Here is a 19,003-nt window from a genome sequence, read left to right as displayed (position 1 = left end):
CTGCCTGACTACGATTGGATACATAAGACTCCATCTCAGTAAATCGCCGTAAACACCGAGCTCCAAAAGTTTTTTGATGAGAACTGAATGATTTATTTTATCAAATGCCTTCGAGAAATCGGTGTACACGGCGTCTACTTGGTATCCTACATCCATGGCGTTAAGTATGAAGTCTGTATAAGACACTAAATTAGTAGCAACCCCACGTGACTTACGAAAACCATGCTGTTCGTCAGATAGAGCATGATTTATTTGTGTACATAATGTGGAAGAATGTTGGGAGAATTCAATAGTTGATAAATTAACCGGCGACGACTCATTTAAAACGTTAATACCTAACTGTGTGGTGTCGTTAGAAGCTACAAATACCGAATTAAAATAGTCGTTAAACATATCACAGATATGATCTGGATCAGTGGAAGTTTCCCCATTCAGATTCATGTAAGGGGGTACGGAGTTAGACCCTAACTTAGACTTAATAAACGACCAAAAGTATTTTGGTGATGAATTTATTTTGTCCTCATAAAATTTTATAAAGTTATTATAACATTCTTTTTGAAGTTTTTTCTCTTTCGAGCGTAATTCACTGAATAATTCGTAATCATAGGCATTGCTATACTTTTTTCATCTACTGTAATTTTCGATTTTTGTCTAATTAGTTTTATTTTACTAAAAAGTGGCCCCGTGCGAGTTTCTTACGCCGGTTCTTCTCGCCGGGTTAGTTCCCGAACCGGTGGTAGGCAACATGTAATTCAACATTCTGAAAATATTTGATTCAAATTTATTCAGAAATAAAACAATTTTTATTTTATTTATTTTATTTATTTTTTTATAAGGGACCTAGAATACCAGGGGGGAAAATTCGTACTCGACTTGACATTTTTTTTTTGGATAAATTGATCCATCCAAAAGTAGCACTAGGTTTTATTGAGGACTTATTGAATTTCTTACATTGTAAACTATTACTACTAGTGACAAAATTTAACTGGCTAATCAACTATGTTTGTTTTTAACGGTATCGTAAGTTTTTCGTGTATTTAAAAAAATACACTAACCGTGGACGTTTGCGCAGATATCGAACGGCGTGAACGTGAGCGTGGTGGAGTTCTTCCCGCTGCAGGCGGCGGGGGCGGCGGGACTGCGCGTGCCGCCGCAGTTCGGGGCGGTGACGCTGGGGCCGGGCGTGCTGGCGGGCGTGGTGTCGGACGACGCGTGCGCGTCCGCCCCCTGCCTGCACGCCGCCGCCTGCCGCGTCACGTGGAACGACTACGTGTGCGACTGCCCGCGCGGCTACAAGGGCAAGACGTGCGCGGAGGTGGAGTTCTGCCAGCTCCAGGGCTGTCCGCTCAACTCGCACTGCCGCAACCTTGATCGAGGGTGAGACATATTATATTGTTGTTCAAAATAATGTAGTTTTAGTTGATTATTTTAATAGAACTTTATGTATTCTGTTTTTAAATTCTGTTGTGTCTAAAGCTGTTAGTTTTCCACGTGTCTTAAAGTTAAATGTTTCTTTAGTGTCGATCGATAACATCGATAGTTGTAGGCTGCCATATATAATATATTTAGGCATATGATAGTGGACCGTATTAAAGTTTATATGTTACAAAATATAGTACTGGTCACCTACATTGACAATGTGCAGTGCAGTTGTCAATAGTATGTGTACTAACTACTAACAATAAAAAGTACGTGTCACATTCAGTGAAGTAACTCTATTTCTATCACCCTAGCTACGAGTGCGTGTCAAACGCGACGTTCGACGGCGCGAACACTACGCTGCGGTACGTGCTGCGCGCGCCGCTCACCGCCGCCGACGCGCCACCGCCGCCCACGTCCCTCACCATCACATACAGGTATCACAATTTGACTTGTGCTAGCTCCGAGTAGAGTCGTATACGTTGTTTAGTATAACTGCTGAGTGAATGCTTTGGAAGCGATAATTTGTAATAAAATCAGGATTGTTTATTTTAAATAACATAAAAAAAATCTGAACAGCACTTACTGTTAAACTTCTTTAAAGTTTGTGTAAAAATATTTATACATATATATAAATATATATAGCAAGTATTATAGTAAAAGTTAGTGAAAATATTAAATTGCAGGACTAAGGTGGGAGGTACGTTATTCCGCGCGGAGTCTGCGGCGGCGGAGGGGGCGGACGGGGCGGAGGGTGAGGTGGAGGGCGAGGGGGAGGGAGAGGGGTGGTGGTTCAGCGTGGGCGTGTACCGGGGCGTGGCGGCGCTGCGGTGGCGGCTGCGCGCGCTGCCCGAGCTGCGGCGGCTGCGCGTGCGCCGCGACTCCACAGACTGGACGACGCTGCGGCTGACGGTCGCGGACGGCCGCCTGACCGCCGCCTTCGTGGACGGCGACGGGCGTGAGGAGGTGGGGCTGACGGAGGAGTTCGACGTGCCCGCCTGGCAGCACCTCGTCACCGCCGGCGTGCTCACGTTGGGCGGCGGCCGCCCCGCCGCGCCCGCTCCCGCCCATACAACCCCGCTGCCCATGCCGGTACGTCGCTACGCTTGTATATTTTTCAACTTTCAAAATAATTTATTGTAGCTTCTATACGACTTATGAGTCTTAACTGTTATGTCAATGATTTCGATAGATCGTTTTTGCAAACACAAAACATAATTTGTCTGAAAATTCGCCTTGATTAATTTTGAAATTTGTTTACACAATCCGTTACTATTTTTTAACGACATTGATATATCCAGTGGGAGAACTCGACGGAGCCCGTGTTCGAGTACTCCGAGGCCGACGAGCTGCTGGACGACAACCCCTCGGGAGAGTACTTCAAGGTCGGTACTCATAATATGGTATAAACCAGTTAAAAATTATACTGGATGTGGTGTACATTAATACAAAATGATGACATACTTTTACATGATATCGTGTAATCGTAATGTGATGTAAATGAACGATATTTTATATGAAATGTGTGGCACAGGGCTGCATGGGCGCGGTGCACGTGGGCGGGCTGCTGCTGCCGTACTTTACGGAGGAGCAGCTGTTCGTGGGCGCGGCGGCGGCGCTGCTGGCCGCGCAGCCGCACTACGCGCTCGCGGCCGGCGCCCCCTGGGGAGCCGCCGAGAACGTCGGCTGCGTGCTCTGCCTGGAGCACGAGTGCGAACGCGGCGCACGCTGCGAGGACGTGCGAGCCTCCTACGCCTGCGCCTGCCCGCCCGGCTTCGCCGGCGACCGCTGCCAACGTGACGTGGACGAGTGCCTCGCGCACGAGTGCCGGCACGGCGCCACCTGCCGCGACGGCGTCAACTCCTACACCTGCGAATGCCCCGCTGGCTACGACGGCCGCCTGTGCGAGCGTGACGTCGACGAGTGCGAGTCCGCACCCTGCCTCAACGGCGGCTCGTGCGAGGACGGCCCCGGCCGCTTCGTCTGCGCCTGCCCCGACGGCTGGCACGGCGCGCGCTGCGAGCTGCCCGCGCGCCCCACGTGCGCGCACCGCCCCTGCGCCGCCGACGCCGAGTGCCGTGACGTGCCGGGTGAGCGTCGCCCCGACCGCGCTTTTTATTTATCGAAGGACCGTGTGTAATATTGTCTCTGTGTTACAGACCCGGCGAGCGGCAACAACTACACGTGCGTGTGCGGCCCATCGCGAACGGGCGTGCACTGCGAGCTGGCGTTCTGCGAGGTGGCGGCGTGCGTGCACGGGGAGTGCAACCGTGCGGCGGCGGCGTGCGCGTGCGAGGAGGGGTGGGGGGGGCGGCGGTGCGAGGTGCAGCGCGACGCGTGCGGTGAGGCGGGCCCCGCCCCCTGCGAGCACGGCGGCAGCTGCGTGGCACGCGGCGCCGGCTACGACTGCGCCTGCCCGACAGGTATGACAACGAACCCCCTTTGCATGCGCCTTTGAGACTGAAACTACATGCTAATAAACTCTGTTGCTTACAATTTTGTAGTAAGATTACAAAGTAAAAAAAGGAAATATTATAAAATGTAATCGAAGACGTAAGTGGATGAAGTAGCTAACTAATATTTTAGAAAATCTTCATTTTTTGTATAAATGGAGCCTTAGGACTGGAAATAAATAAAACATCGATTTTATGTATACTTTAGCTACATACTATCCATATTATTTAACATAACGAATTATTTTCTTTATCTATATATTATATATTTTCCATTTATGCAAAAAACGAACATATCGCGGGCTTTAAGCCTGAAGGGCTTATAAAAATGTCGTTTTTTAAGAAGGTAATAGATGTAAGTGCAATATTGGGAGTTTTGGAATAATTAAAATACAAAAGATCATTCCACGTAATACCACAGAATACATTATATTAGTACTAGTAGTACTAGTAGTACTACTAGTAGTACTAGTACTAGTACTACTAGTACTAGTACTACTAGTAGTATGTAGTACTAATAGTATGTAGTACTTTCATAGACACATGTAGTTTTCGTTATTCGTAGGACACATGCAAATTTTCAGTTGTAGAGTTTTTCGACTTTAAAAGAACAACTTTTCTATACGACCTTCTAGCTTAAAGCCCGCGATATAAAGTAAAATAAAAATGTGCTAATACGTATCTAAAATGTACTTACAAAAGTAATTAATTATAATAAAAAATTACATATTGATTAAGTTTAATAGCGCGATACAATACCAGCCTGCCTAGCATACGCCAACGAGATATATCACTCTACGTGTTTTCTCGTTGTTTGATGGTTTGTTTCTTTATCTCTATTGACTCTAGCATGAGAACCATTTTTTCTCGCGTAGATCCATCATCGAAATAACACATTTTTATAGAGTTTTGTCGAGATAATGTCGAGATTTTGACATTATGAGACGAGTATTTTTTTATTATCTCAAGAGTGAGATATCTCGTTGGCGTATGCTAGGCAGGCTGGCGTGTGTTATCGGCCGCGCACAATCTTATCACTGATAAGCGATATGCGACTGAGGCTCTCAAACTTTAGCGTTTATACTGTGATACCGTTATTTTAGCCGTAGCATTACTTTGATTTGATTTGATTTTGATTACTAGGCTAATTTTTAGTTTATGACAGTACACGACGAAGAAAGCGCATGACCTAGATTATAAAAAACTATAAACTTACGCTGAAACGTAAAATAGCGAAAATCGTAATAAAATCTAATCACAATACAAAGTCAAATTAGATGCGCTTATTTATCGATAGCCAAAACTATAGCGCTTTATTGTCACCATACAATGGGCAAGGTCACGGCTTCCCTCATTGGAATAGAATGGCGTGAGTAAACGCGTGAGTATGACGCGCACAGTTTGGGAACCGCCGCGCGGGCCGCAGTCGTGTCGCGAGCGTCGACAATGTCGCCAGTGGATAGACAACTGTGATTATAGGGTAGGGGTTTGTGTGGGGTTATAGTGCGGGGGTTATAGTGCGGGCCGCGGGGGTTATAGTGGGAGTTATAGTGCGGGCCGCGGGGGTTATAGTGGGAGTTATAGTGCGGAGTTATAGTGAGTGGTGATGCGATGTCCCGGCTGTGGTGGGCTTCGTGTTGGCTGATACTCGCACTCGGTATGTTATAATGGTGTAGTATACGCGCGGGAAAAATAGAAAGCGCTTTACAAATTATTGGCCGTACTTTAAGTATTTACTTGGTGATTACTGCCTTGTAATGATTTCTAGATATTATAACCCTTTTAAAAAGAGCTAGTTACCCAGGCCTTTAATGCGGACATTAAATTATGTTTTTACATATTTTTATATCACAAATTATCTTGTTGTTGGACTATATAACCTACTCTCAAGGGCCCCAAACATTAACAGTTCGCCGGCAGGCCGCCGCCTGGCAGTTGATCGGAAAAGATCACAGACTCACAGTTCCCTTGACGATTTTGTATATTTTGTATCGACGGTCAATGACTGTCAGGCAGCCTGCCGACCAGAGCATGCAGGCGGACTGTTAATGTGTGGGAGTGTGTTAACGGCAACATAATATTAATGTTTCAAATATTTTTGTTTAATACTTGATAAGTTTTAAATATTCAAATGTTTAGGGAAACCCGTAACTATCGAATTCAACAAAACTCATCGTCACCTATAAATGGACCTATAATAAACTACTTAGTAATTCATTGAATGAGAAACGTGGCTCATCTGTTTACACGTTGACTCATCGGGAATATGCAGATCCATTCATATTATATACTAGTGTAAACATAGTCACGTGTCACCCTACTCACTAAAGCAAGGAGCACTGATAACGAGTCTGAGATTAGTTACAACGATAAGAGTTATAAATAGTTCGGAAGCGGAAGAATTGTGAATTTTTTACCACATTTTTACAATATCGAGTCACAAAAACATCAACAAAAAGTAATGTAAGAAATGTAGCTTGAAGGTGACGTCTGAAGTATTGTGGTAGAGTATTGTTCAATAGTGCAGCGATTAGATTTTGATACTGTTATCAGCCGATACCGACTTTGGTAATATCTGGCGCTGCCGGAGCTGCCGATAATCTAGGGGATGCAATTGTCACAAGTGGCCGTCACTCACAACATATAAAGTTGATTCATTTATTATAAGGAAAATATAATTGGATCCTTGGAGAGCAATAAAACTATTGTTTTGCAATTAGTCCAGTCAGTGGTTTTTCTTGTTTACTAATATTATTAAGAGGACTAATATTTTTTTTTAATTAAAAGGGCAACGAACACCTTTTAATATTATATTTGGTACAACTATAGGAAGCGGGAAAAGTAGGTAAATTTTAAGACACTGTATAAGCTATACTGTGATCGTCGTGTACAGGTTGGCACGGCGCGCGGTGTCAGACGGACGTGGACGAGTGCGCGGCGGGCGCGGTGTGCGGGCCCGGCGCCTGCGTCAACACGCCCGGATCATACATGTATGTAGCTTTTATTACTTTCTAATAAAAACCTATATATGTTGACAGTATAAAGGGAGTAAAAATAGCATAATAATTAAAGAAAAAGGTGTCGTTTTAAGGAAGCCGGTGATCTGGTGCTTTCACCATCTATCTTAAAACGTCACCTCATCTATCATATCCAGTAATTCATCTTCCTTGATCTGAAATACTCGTTATGGCTGTATCTTAAACAACGTTAACCCTCGCTCCAGATGCGAGTGTCAGGAGGGATGGTGCGGCGCGGGATGCGCGCTGCCGGACCCGTGCGCGGCGGACAGCACGCCGTGCGACAACGGCGGCGCGTGCCGGCCGCGCTGCACCGACGTCCCCGACTACGAGTGCGAGTGCGCGGACGGCTGGGACGGACGCAACTGCACCGCGGCGGCGGCGGTGGGCGGAGCGCTGCGCACGCGCGTGCTGCTGGGCGCGGGCGCGGCGCTGCTGCTGCTGGCGCTCGGCGGCGCGGCGCTGGGCGCGCTGGCGGCGCAGGCGCGGCGCAAGCGGGCCACGCGCGGCACCTACTCGCCCTCCGGCCAGGAGTACTGCAACCCGCGCGCCGAGATGATGCACAACGCGCTCAAGCCGCCGCCCGAGGAGCGCCTCATATAGGCTCGTGTCGATCGGGACCGGCGGCCGTTTTATAGAAAGCGATATTGACCCGAGTGACGTTCGGGGCCGGAGAATATTTTACGTAGAGACGAGGAGAAGCAGTAATCACAAATCGTAGTGTGGAGTGACGCGGGCGGCGCCGGGAGCGCGCGCCCGCGTCGTGTATATATAGCTCGACGGGTGCCTAATCTTTTTATATTTGAATGAATTTTATCGGGTTTCGCCGAGGTGTACCGTTTTGTATTGTACGATTTATATTTTAAGGATTTTATACTATGACATAATTTTACGTGACCAAAATCTATAATTATGTAGAAGAGATGACTATATCGTAGCCGTCCGGCGCCGCGAGATATGTTTATAATAATTATAGTACTTAAATGAAATGTAACTATTAAAGACCCTGTATTTTAAAGTATGTACTAGTACGGCAACTCATTTTATAATACTGCCGGTAGCGTCTCGCGGTGCGCCGGCGGAGTATTGTAGTATTAAGTAGCTCGTAAGTGTAATTGAAATGAAAGCGTGCAAGATTCTAAATTAGAGATAAGTTCTGTCCCGCGCGCCGCCGCCTGTACAAATACCGCTAACGCGCGGCGCGGGGCGCGGGGCGCAAGTGTACTTACCTAGACCAGCCCCCGGGCGACCCTAGCTGCTCAATGTTACATTCCTCCTTCTGTCCGACTGAGTTCCGCGGGTGTGATATTGACACTGTTTTTGTGATATTTTGGCGCGCTCCGCTCTTTGGAGTCGCGTTTTTCTACTGTGTATTTATGTGAATGTATTTAATTTGTATATAGATGGACTCGCGCTAGGTTAAGTAGTGTGCACGTATGTGCGGCGGACGGCGCGTGCGTGCGTACATGTGTGCGTGCGTGCGCGTCCGGCGCCGCGCGCAATGTTACCGTCCACAGTGTGTAGTGTACTTGTACAATTACGATTGCACTCTGTTTATGAATTTACTTCGTGATCGCAATAAAATATTAACCAGATAAACATGCAGCTTTATTTCCTTATAACAACATCACTACGTACATATTATAAAACAATGTTGCTATTTTTTCCCTCATGTCCCTTTAATCTTTAAAACTACGCAACTGATTTTGATGCGGTTTTCTTAATTAAAGAGGAAGGTTTATAAGTATAATAACATTCATTAAATGGTGAAGAAATACTGTTATTTTGGGGTTTCTAATGTGATGTCGTAAATAATTTAATTTTTTTGAACTGAACCCTACGAGATTTATCAAAATAAATAATGTATTGTACACCATGAAAAGGTCTACAGAAAATTCCGCGATGGTATTAGGTATAATATGTCTTATCTCTTATGGATATACCAATTTTACTTTTTAACTTTAAGTAATGGCTAATTTTCGAAGTGATTTTAAACAATACAGCAATAATCCTTACGCAATGAAATACTTTAAATGAATAAGGATTATTGATTTAATATAGTTCTATATGGCCCTTTACAGTATATGATTTAAATGCATATTTTCGAAGATATTACAGATTATAAAATTGTGGGACGTAGCTTTTGCGGCGATACCGACCAATGCGGGCCACGGGTAGTAATGAATAAAACTACTGAATCGATTTTAATCATTTCTTCAGTGAGTGATATAGGCTTTATATTTTATACCCGTGCGAAGCCGGGGTGGGTCGCTAGTAATAATATATATTTCATCCATGGACGCCGGCAGAGGGGTGCCAGGTGGTGCACTTGCACCCCTTGGGTATCTCGGGATTAACAGGAATTATTGAAATAAAAGCCGTCTGTAACCCTATTACCATATAAGACACAGTACCACCCCACGCATAATCAGCGTAGACGCCATGTCACTGGGACAGGACAAAGGCAGGGCTGCAAATTACTATGGAATAGTAAAAGCCTCAGAACATCATGAGATAATCGTCTACGAGAACAGAGGGGATGACCTAAGCTTCCTCAAAAAGAATCGTGATGATCAGCCAGCAACGTCCCAACCCAGCAATAAGGCGAACTCATCCTCCGCAAGTGAACGACTCCAAGCATCACGGGAGACCAAAAAAGAGGATGAGAAAGAGAGAAATAAAAATGAAATTAAGAAGTCTCTAAACTCAACGGCCAAATTAAAAGCGTTTGTGGGCTCCATCAAAAAAGTACTTCATCGTGAAAGAATGATCGAGGATAAAAACACCCTTTCTCGGATCAAGGCTTCGTCACAAACAAATCGGCAGGCTTTAGCAATGGAGGCTTTTTTGAGGGAACCATCTACACAAACACCGGCAAATAAAAACAAAAGATATAGGGCCGATCTCGGGCAAGTGCTCCCGCCAAAACTCAGACTGGCCCAGAGCCCCGAAGATCATATAATAAATGCCTTCCTCGAGTTCCAGGCGATAATAAGAGCAAATAAGACCATAAAGCTCTTGACCTGCAATAAGATCATGCAGGCCTATCAGCGGAAAAATCAAAAGCTGTTAGAAGTGAGACTCGAGGATGCAAAAGCTGCCATATACGACAATGTCACCTCCACAATAATTGCCGGGGCGATGACAGGGCAGTATATGGCGGCGTTAAGTGCCGACTGCGGATTCGTGGTTCTGGACGAGGATGAGACAAAACGCACGGGAACTCTCAAATTTATCACAAAATCTGAGGATCCAATAGTGGTAATAGCGGAATGTACCAGAATAATGCTGGAAGACAGGATACTAGAAATGGCAGAAGTCCTATCTGGGGACCCCGAATCCAGCATGGACTGGGATATATTCGCGAAACCTATCAACTACTCGTGGGTCAATGGGGTTCCTGGATGTGGGAAGACAACTTGGATCATTAATAACTTCAATGAGGAAACAGACGTTATAATAACAACGACAATCGAAGCAGCCGAGGATCTAAAGCAAAGGCTATCGCTACGAACTGGCAACAAAGTTAAAGATAAAGTTCGTACCATGGCCTCTTTGCTGGTAAATGGGACAAAAGAAACCTACAAAAGGTTGATAGTTGACGAGGCCCTCATGAACCATTTCGGCTCAATCGTCATGGCGAATCAGTTAACAGGCGCCAACGATGTCATCCTCATTGGAGATATTAACCAACTCCCGTTTATAGAGCGTGAAAACCTCTTTAAACTTAATTACACTCGTCCAAACCTGGTAACCAGCATCACCCAGGAGCTGTCTTGCACACACAGGAGCCCTATGGATGTGGCATACGCCTTAAGCATGGTCTATAATAACATCTATTCATCGAAGGAAATTGTGCGGTCCCTAAAGCTAATGAAGTATACAGGAGCGAGAATACCTAAAACCAATCTAAATACCCTGTATCTTGTCCACACACAAGAGGAGAAAGCAGCCCTCACTAATACAGGCTATGGATCGGGAACGGACTCTCGCGTCCTCACAATCCATGAAGCTCAGGGATTAACGAGTCCCTCGGTGATCATCATACAGACCAAGTCCCGAAAGCTGGCAATCCATGACAGCGTTCCTCATGCAGTTGTAGCCATATCCCGGCACACTAACACCTGTGTCTATTACACTGACACTGATGGAGACGCTGTGGCAAGCTTCATAAAAAGAGCCACGGAGGTGTCAACCGAACACATAAGAGATTATAACATAAAAATGGCTATAAAAGACAGGAACGATAAAGTCCTAAGCCACATGGCGGGTAGATTCGACACAGAACGATATCTCTTTAACACCCTAGAAACTCCACCCAGCTTGAGTGACCCCTCTCCACCAAGCCAATGTCACAACATCTAAAGGCAAAGGGTGGAGCAGCATAAAATCTAAGGAAATCGGAAAATGTCGGACCTACTGGCCGCCACACCGACTGGGACCTCACCGTTCAAAACATATTATTATTATTAGTAATTTATAAAACAATAAATATATATTTATTTATTATATGTATACTATATTATAGTCTATTCTACTAAGTATATATATAAATATAGATTACTTATTTAAAAAAAAAAAAAAAAAAAAAAAAAGTGTCCATGGCGTGATGGACCACAATTAATTAAAATTCATAATATTATTTCAATTATCCTTGGTGCAAAAAATCTAAATAATAAAATAACAAAAAAAGGATATGGACGAACAGTCCATAGACGGCCACAATTTTATAATAAAAAAAAAAAAAAAAAAAAAAACCCTATTACCATGCCGTACAAAGATAGTTCGTAATGTTTCGGCACTAAATGCATTCTATTGACGTAAATAGACAGTCACTGTTGTTCGTCAAAAGAAAAGAAAGAAAACTAAAATCTGCACCCCTTGGAAATTATTTCTGCCGGCGCCCATGATTACATCGTTTACCTTGAAACCTCAATATTCAACATAATATTCATAAACGACGAAGTCTTTTTACCTCTTTTTTACCATTAAAACACAAACAACAAAATGAAACACACCAGCAGTTCTAAACACGTCCTTTATTCAAATACTGTACAGGCTGTAGTAAAACATTATGTTACATCAGGCGGTGCGGCCCTCCCCTCCCCGACCTCGTGCCCCACCCCCGCCCGCCCTCATATTTTGGAAGTCTACAGAACAGCCAGTAGTTGTCTAAAATAGAAGTAATAAAAGAGTTGGCAGGCGAACAGGGGCCTGTTACGTAGTATCACGCAATTGTAGGAGAATCTACACCGAGACGTGACGGAGCACGCACTTTTCATTAGATTTTGTGCATACTCTTGCGCATTTAATAAGGCTGAATTTTGAATGGCTACCTTTACACGCGCTACGTTCCGCCACAGTGTAAGATAGATCAAGATGCAATGAGCATTTTATTTGAGCAGATTCTTGCTTGGAAGTAAGACTCACAAGTCACACGTCAGTTTGTAGTTTTGCAGACTACTTGCTAAAATATGTATACTTATGTTACCGCTAATGTGCGTAAACCAGTTAAACTGCAGATTAACAAGGTATTCTGCAGATTATCTAGGTGAGTCAGTAAAAGTTTAAAAAGTTTATTCTATTCTTATCCTACTTCCTACTAATATTATAAAGGCGAAAGTTTGTTTGGATGTATGGATGTTTGTTACTCTTTCACGCAAAAACTACTGAACGGATTTTAATGAAACTTTACAATAATATAGCTTATACATCAGAATAACACATAGGCTACAATTTTAACCGACTTTCAAAATGGGGGAGGTGTTATGTTCGTTTTCTTATATTCAACGATTACTCCGCCGTTTGTTAACCGATTTTCAAAATTTTTCTTTTGGTATATAGGGTATCATCCCAATTTGGTATTATATTCACAAAAGTGGTAATCGAGGGAACTCCTCAAAACTTATAGGGAAACATGTGGTGACTTCGGTTTCGTGAGAAGTATTCTAAGCATATGCTACCAACAAGTAAGATTTTGCACCGAGACATACTTGGTATACCGTGGTTCGGAAGGTGCTGAGAGAACTCCTGATTCTTTATAGATACAAGTTTGGGAATTTCGGCGTTGTTTTAAGAACAGAAAGCATATGCTACTATGCAAATTACATTCATCATCATCATCATCACCATCACTACCATAGTATACCATTTCATAGTCTTTTAGATCGAGACTCGAGTTTGTCAAGCGATAATTAAAAAAAATCTATACCTACCTAATATTATAAACCTGAAGAGTATGTTTGCTTGAACGCGTCAATCTCAGGAACTACAGGTCCGATTTAAAAACTTATCTCAGGTAGATCAACGAGTAATACTATAGGCTATATTATATTATCACGCTAAGACTAATACGACCGAAGAAACTCAGGAAAATGTGGCAGAAACGGGGGAAATATTTTTATGGGAAAATGTACGGTTTCTGTAAAATTCCTAATTTACGCGGGCGAAGTCGCGCGGGACATCTAGTTAAATTATATAAAACAGGTTCTTGTTTGAATAAAACATGTTATTTAGTAGTAGAGAATTATATGATATAATTTTTGGACAAAGGAATATTTTTTTTTAATTTAAATTTCACACTTTAACGGATGGTATTAGGGAATCTGCAGATTACCCAGGTAATGTGCACGTTAACGTATTCTGCATTCTAACGGTAAAATATACACGACGGAAGTTTTGGATTTGCCAGGCCCTCTGGTGATTTTGACCTTTGGGTAGATGAGGCGTTTGGCACGAGTGGGTTAAACCATAAAATGGAGGGATTCGAATTCACTCGAAAATATACATTGGCATAGCGAGGGCAGGCTTTAAAACATTTAAAAAAGTGAAGTTTAATTTTAAAATAGTCGCGGGGAGCGGGGGGGCGCGCGGGAAGCACACGCAGTAGGAATGTCCTCGCCCGCACCGGCGACGCCACACACTCACTCACATAACAATATACAAATACGACTCGTAAAACGATAACATTATGGCATAATTTATGATACAATATTACAAACAATAAATACGATCGTCCGGGCGGCGCCCAATCTCGTGTAATACTGTCCGCGACGTCACCTCCGACACTTCATCAATAAATAAATACGACGACCCGCGACCCGGGACACGGCGGGACACCGCGAAACGCGGCGGGTCACGGCGGGTCGCGGCGCGGGTCTCGCCGGTTGCCGGGCCTCCCGGGTCGGCGGGTCACGCCGCTGCTCAGGTATCACGTTTGTACTGCGTGCTGCGGGCGTGCCCCTCGCACGCCGTTGGCTACCTGCAAGTCGCAAACACAATTTTTAAAACATCTCAAAATTTATTATAAGGAGCTCCGCAGTGAGCTACTATTACGGGTAAAATAGCATAAACACGACAAAGCTTTCGTTGACTCTTTATGCTCCGATTATTTATTAAATACAGCTATGTATTACGGCAAAGTCAATAATAATCAATAACGATCATTATAATCAGAGTGTAAATTACCGCAAGGTCTTCACGATGAGAAGTGGCGATTTACTCTGCCCTCGGAATGCAAATAAGCGACGCAGGCGGTTTTTGGAACCAAAGCTTTGTGGTCGTATTACGAGTTACCCTTAGCTAAATAGTTATATAACTGCAGGTAGTACTTTTCACTACAAACTATATCTTCCAGCTACCTGTTGTCGGTGGGCTGCAGCACGACGCGCTGGTAGTCGCGGCGTGCGGCGTGCGTGCGCTGCCGGCTGCCGAGCTCCGCCGTGCCGTCGCGCGCGATGTACAGCTGCAGCCCCGACGCTGGAAACGGATAAAACTAAATGTAAACATCCTAAGTCACTGCAAAATATGCTAGCAGCTAGCCAGTTTAGGTCATCGTTTGTTAAAACTTATTTTCATGATAAGCTTGAACCTAAACTAGTATGTCTATATTAGTCTGAATCTAGACTAGTATGTCGTGCATATAAGGAATCCCGAGTCAGTTTACACCGAAATGAGACTTCTCGAGACACGACACAACCATAATTACTATTACCATATCAATTCGTTTAAATATAAAGCAACGTCACGCTTCAAACATTTTACTTTATGCATCAAGTTGCTTTGTTTCGGTGTGATATTTATGCAGGACGCGTACGAAAGAATGGTGAATGGACGCAGCGCTACCCACCAAAAGTCAGCGGTACTGCAACAGCGTTCCGCGGCGTTTCGGTGTAGGTGTGGACCCTGTCTAAACTTTGTGGCCGAACTCGGAGACATTTAATGATGATTAAACTTCAATCGAATGAAGAGTTTTCAGGCACATAATGTATGGGACTGAAGTCAAAATCTTAATTTAATTGCAGGTAACGAATTAATATTCGTGTCAGACTGCGGCAGCTAGACTATAAAGGAACGTAAAAGTAGGTATACTCACTCTCGGCGGAGTCGTCGACGGCCTGCTCAAACTTGGTAGCGGCGAGCAGCTCGTCGATCAGCGAGTCCGGGTTCACGCGCGTGTTCTCCACGCGACACGACACCGCGTGCTGCAACACGCGACACGTGAGCGTTAACACGGTAACACATATGACATCTAGTAAATATAACAAAATAAAATAAATATTAAGGAAATTGAAATCTATGTTATTAAAATTGGGATTCAGGATTTATGTCTAAATTAAATAAAGCCACTCTATAATGCAATTTAAAATAGAAAAAATGTTATGCATCATTCATCAACCTATCTACTCCGTTTCAAAACGGTATTCAAACGTTGCGTTATGTTAAAATAACGTTTACTGGCGTATATTGTATACTTTGAATAGGACTGGAACGAGCAAGGCACGAAGTTTAATCGATGAATATGGTATAAATAATTATGGTACCTGATCATCCTGTGCGGGCTGCTGTCGTCGGGCGAGGGCGCGCGCGCGCTCCAGCGACCCGCTCTCCGACGCCGACGCCGTCAGCGACCCCGACGACGGGTTCCTGCAACGTCACGGCACGTCTCACTACACGTCACCGATGACGTCACACGTCAGTACGGTGCCCGCGACAACAGGGCTTTTGGTACTTTTCATTTAGAACTATTAATCCTACATGATTTTGTAAGTACTAATAAATTTATGTTATTAATAAGTAGGTTTATTTGTTCAAGATCAAACTTTATAAAAGCTTTGGCAACATTTAACAATTATGGCACGACGTCTACAGCGCGACCACAGCACGCACGGGGGAGGTGCGAGGACACGACTTACAACTTATTTAAAAATTGTATTCGGTTAAGCGACAGGGCAGTCCTTACGGCACTAGATTACTATAAAATAATTAAAATTTCAATTTATAAAAAAATAAAATTGAAAAAATAAAATAAACATGCAGAAGCATGGAACTTTATTAGCATCATGCAATGAAATTAATGTGTTTTTTGGCGTATACAATATTAAAAATGAATCGGATTACAAATGCAGAAAATAAAAAAATAAAGCTCGAAGTTATTTTGGGAATATAAAAGAAAATTTGCGGACGTCGGGCGCGGCCGACGGACTACAAGCGGCACTAGACATCGACACGAGACAACATCTACTGCGACGCGGCCCGCACGAGCGTGCAGCACGCGGCGTGCCCGCGGGGGCGGGGCCGGCGCGTGCGGGCCGCGCGCCGGTACGTGGGGTCCGCACAGGGCGAGCGCCGGCCGCGGGGGCGCCTCCCGCGCCGCGCCGCACGCGCACCGCTCCTCGCCCGCCGCCTCCCGCGCCTCCCGCCTGCCGCACACCACACGTCAGCACCGCCACCACCACACACAGATATCAGTCGGCACACCACCACAGCGAGGGGGGGAGGTAAGCGAGCGGGGACTCACCGCGGCGTGGAGGCGGCGGCGGGCGGGCGGACGGCGAGGCTGCGGAACTGGCCACGCAGGTCGCCCGCCTCGTCGTCGACGAGCCGCGCGGACGTGGAGGTGCGGCGGTGCGCCAGCGGCGTGAGGAAGGGGAAGTCGGTGAACAGCTCGTCGCGCCGCCCGCGCTCCGCCGCCGCGGGGATTGCGGTCAGGGACCTCTGCTTGCAGATCTGGAAGCTCGCGAGCGGCTCGGCCTCGGCCAGGACGGAGGCGGCCTTGCGACGGCGGTCGAGGGAGTCGGCGACGAGCGTGGCGTCGGGCGTGGCGTACTCGTCGCTCGCGGGGGACGCGGGGGACGCGAGGAGGGCGCGTCGGGGGACCACGTCGGGCGGAGAGGGGGGCGCGAGGGTGGTGTTGGGGGTGAGGTACACCTCCGCGCTGTCGGCCGCCGAGCGCTCGAGCAGCAGCTTGGCGAGCGGCCGGCTGCGGGGGGCGGGGAGCGGGGAGGAAGGAGAAACACAACATACATTAAACAGAGAGAAAAGTAGGGGTGTGTTAGTGCGCGCTCCGCCGACGGCCGACGGCGAAGCGTCACGTATTTACACAGCGAGCGGTATGACCCGCCATTCAGTGACTCCCGTTGAGAACATAAAAAAATAAGTAGCAAATAAAATACAAAAAGTAAAATAATATGTACAAGAAAACCTAAATAAAAATTTTAAACGAAAAATAAGCGGTTAGGGAGGTCGGAGGTGGCGGTAATGTGCCGACCGAGATATATCGACAGGTCCATGTTCAAGCACTAGGTGTGCACGACACGGTGCCAGCAGCTGTACGCCAGTGCAGTCACGAGCTCCACAATGTTACGCTGTCCTGATGTTTTGACAAGTTTTGATCTTATTACAATAGCAAAAGGTTACTAGTACACAATCTTTGTTAACGACAGTACATTTTAATGCCATTCAAATATTGTCGTCATAATAAATAGCGTATAAATTGCAGCGCTCATGATGGTACCCAGTGTGCACGTGTCGGGGGCGTATCTACACACGGGGCGCTTACCTGTTGTGGTGTCGGGGCGGGTCGGCCTCGCCCTCGCTGCTCTGCCGCGAGTGCGCCGACGCCGCTGACACTGAACTGCCGTACCCTGACGCCTGAAACGTATAGATAGCAGAATAAGTCTCTATAATTGCCAATTAATGAAAATACATATAGGCCAAAAACTTATCATAATATTCTTACTGAAATTGTTATTTGGTTACTGCAGACTACAGATTGCAGATATTACACAGCTTACTGCAACTATGTTATTATTACAATATACTTCTAGACCTAAATAAGTAGACAGTATTGTTATACAGGAATATCAGTATTTGCAGTGTAAATAATAAATGAGATTAAATATTTACTTGGCCGCTTTTAATCTTTTTTTTAATGATTAGGATAAAACATATTATTTTAATGATGTTGTACCTTGCTGCTCATGTCGCCGGAGGTGTTGGAGGAATTGCGTGAGTGCGTGTGGTGCTGCAGGCACGACGCGCAGCTCCCCGCGGCGCCCCCCGCCCCCGCCGCTATAGCCGCCCCTGACACCGCGCCCGCCGCGCCCGCCACGCACACCGTCACACCTGGAAATAATAATAGGGCGTGAATTTAACATAAAGTACATGAAATATTTATTTTAGTAATGCTATAAACAGGGAAAATGTTTCAAATTTCAATATTTGATAAGAATCAAATATCATCTCGCAATAATGGATTAATTTATGAGATGGGGGTTAGTACTTAGTATGTATTTCGTAACATATTCCTTTTGTAAAAAAATGCAGCTGTATTTCTATTAGGAGCATTTTATACAATACTAGGTGACCCGGTGAACTTCGTATCATAAAAACGGTGCACAAAATGCACTTAAAAATAAAATAACACTGACGATTAACTTACGACCTTATTTACTTAAAAGCAGGATCTTTTATCCAAAAATGTACATGTATTCTCTACGACGATCGGAAAGAAAATATAATACAGTAAATCCCCATGCACGAGCACGTGCTAAGCGCTAGCCCAGCTGGACTTTCGTGAATATAATACAGTAAATCCCCATGCACGAGCACGTGCTAAGCGCTAGCCCAGCTGGACTTTCGTGAATATAATACAGTAAATCCCCATGCACGAGCACGTGCTAAGCGCTAGCCCAGCTGGACTTCCGTGAATATAATACAGTAAATCCCCATGCACGAGCACGTGCTAAGCGCTAGCCCAGCTGGACTTTCGTGAATATAATACAGTAAATCCCCATGCACGAGCACGTGCTAAGCGCTAGCCCAGCTGGACTT

At 45.1% G+C, this 19,003-nt stretch overlaps 2 protein-coding genes across 3 annotated transcripts in view; one reads left to right on the top strand and one right to left on the bottom strand.

The window, feature by feature from the left end:
- LOC121729990 (protein crumbs) overlaps window positions 1-8,488 on the top strand; it is a 51,194-nt gene extending 42,706 nt beyond the window's left edge. Inside the window, exons 17-24 of the mRNA XM_042118775.1 lie at window positions 1,073-1,377; window positions 1,734-1,856; window positions 2,106-2,511; window positions 2,721-2,804; window positions 2,954-3,509; window positions 3,579-3,842; window positions 6,766-6,862; window positions 7,096-8,488. Coding sequence (XP_041974709.1) covers window positions 1,073-1,377; window positions 1,734-1,856; window positions 2,106-2,511; window positions 2,721-2,804; window positions 2,954-3,509; window positions 3,579-3,842; window positions 6,766-6,862; window positions 7,096-7,492 — 2,232 coding nt within the window. The 3' untranslated portion in view covers window positions 7,493-8,488. The remainder of the gene's footprint in view (window positions 1-1,072; window positions 1,378-1,733; window positions 1,857-2,105; window positions 2,512-2,720; window positions 2,805-2,953; window positions 3,510-3,578; window positions 3,843-6,765; window positions 6,863-7,095) is intronic.
- A 5,224-nt stretch (window positions 8,489-13,712) lies between these two features.
- The window catches only part of LOC121729282 (protein FAM102A), a 74,249-nt gene continuing 68,958 nt past the window's right edge, over window positions 13,713-19,003 (bottom strand). The window contains exons 7-13 of one of the 2 annotated variants that reach the window (XM_042117745.1): window positions 18,141-18,295; window positions 17,730-17,821; window positions 16,689-17,150; window positions 15,712-15,814; window positions 15,264-15,372; window positions 14,530-14,647; window positions 13,713-14,150 (exon numbers count right to left, since the gene is read on the bottom strand). In XM_042117745.1, the coding sequence (XP_041973679.1) occupies window positions 14,147-14,150; window positions 14,530-14,647; window positions 15,264-15,372; window positions 15,712-15,814; window positions 16,689-17,150; window positions 17,730-17,821; window positions 18,141-18,295 (1,043 nt within the window). In that variant the 3' untranslated portion in view covers window positions 13,713-14,146. The remainder of the gene's footprint in view (window positions 14,151-14,529; window positions 14,648-15,263; window positions 15,373-15,711; window positions 15,815-16,688; window positions 17,151-17,729; window positions 17,822-18,140; window positions 18,296-19,003) is intronic. The other variant, XM_042117746.1, reaches the window with a different exon arrangement.

Source organism: Aricia agestis, chromosome 8 (genome assembly GCF_905147365.1).
Source record: "Aricia agestis chromosome 8, ilAriAges1.1, whole genome shotgun sequence".
Classification (NCBI taxonomy): Eukaryota; Metazoa; Arthropoda; class Insecta; order Lepidoptera; family Lycaenidae; genus Aricia; species Aricia agestis.
Note: the sequence above shows the minus strand (reverse complement) of the source record. Positions and strands in the feature narration are given on the sequence as shown.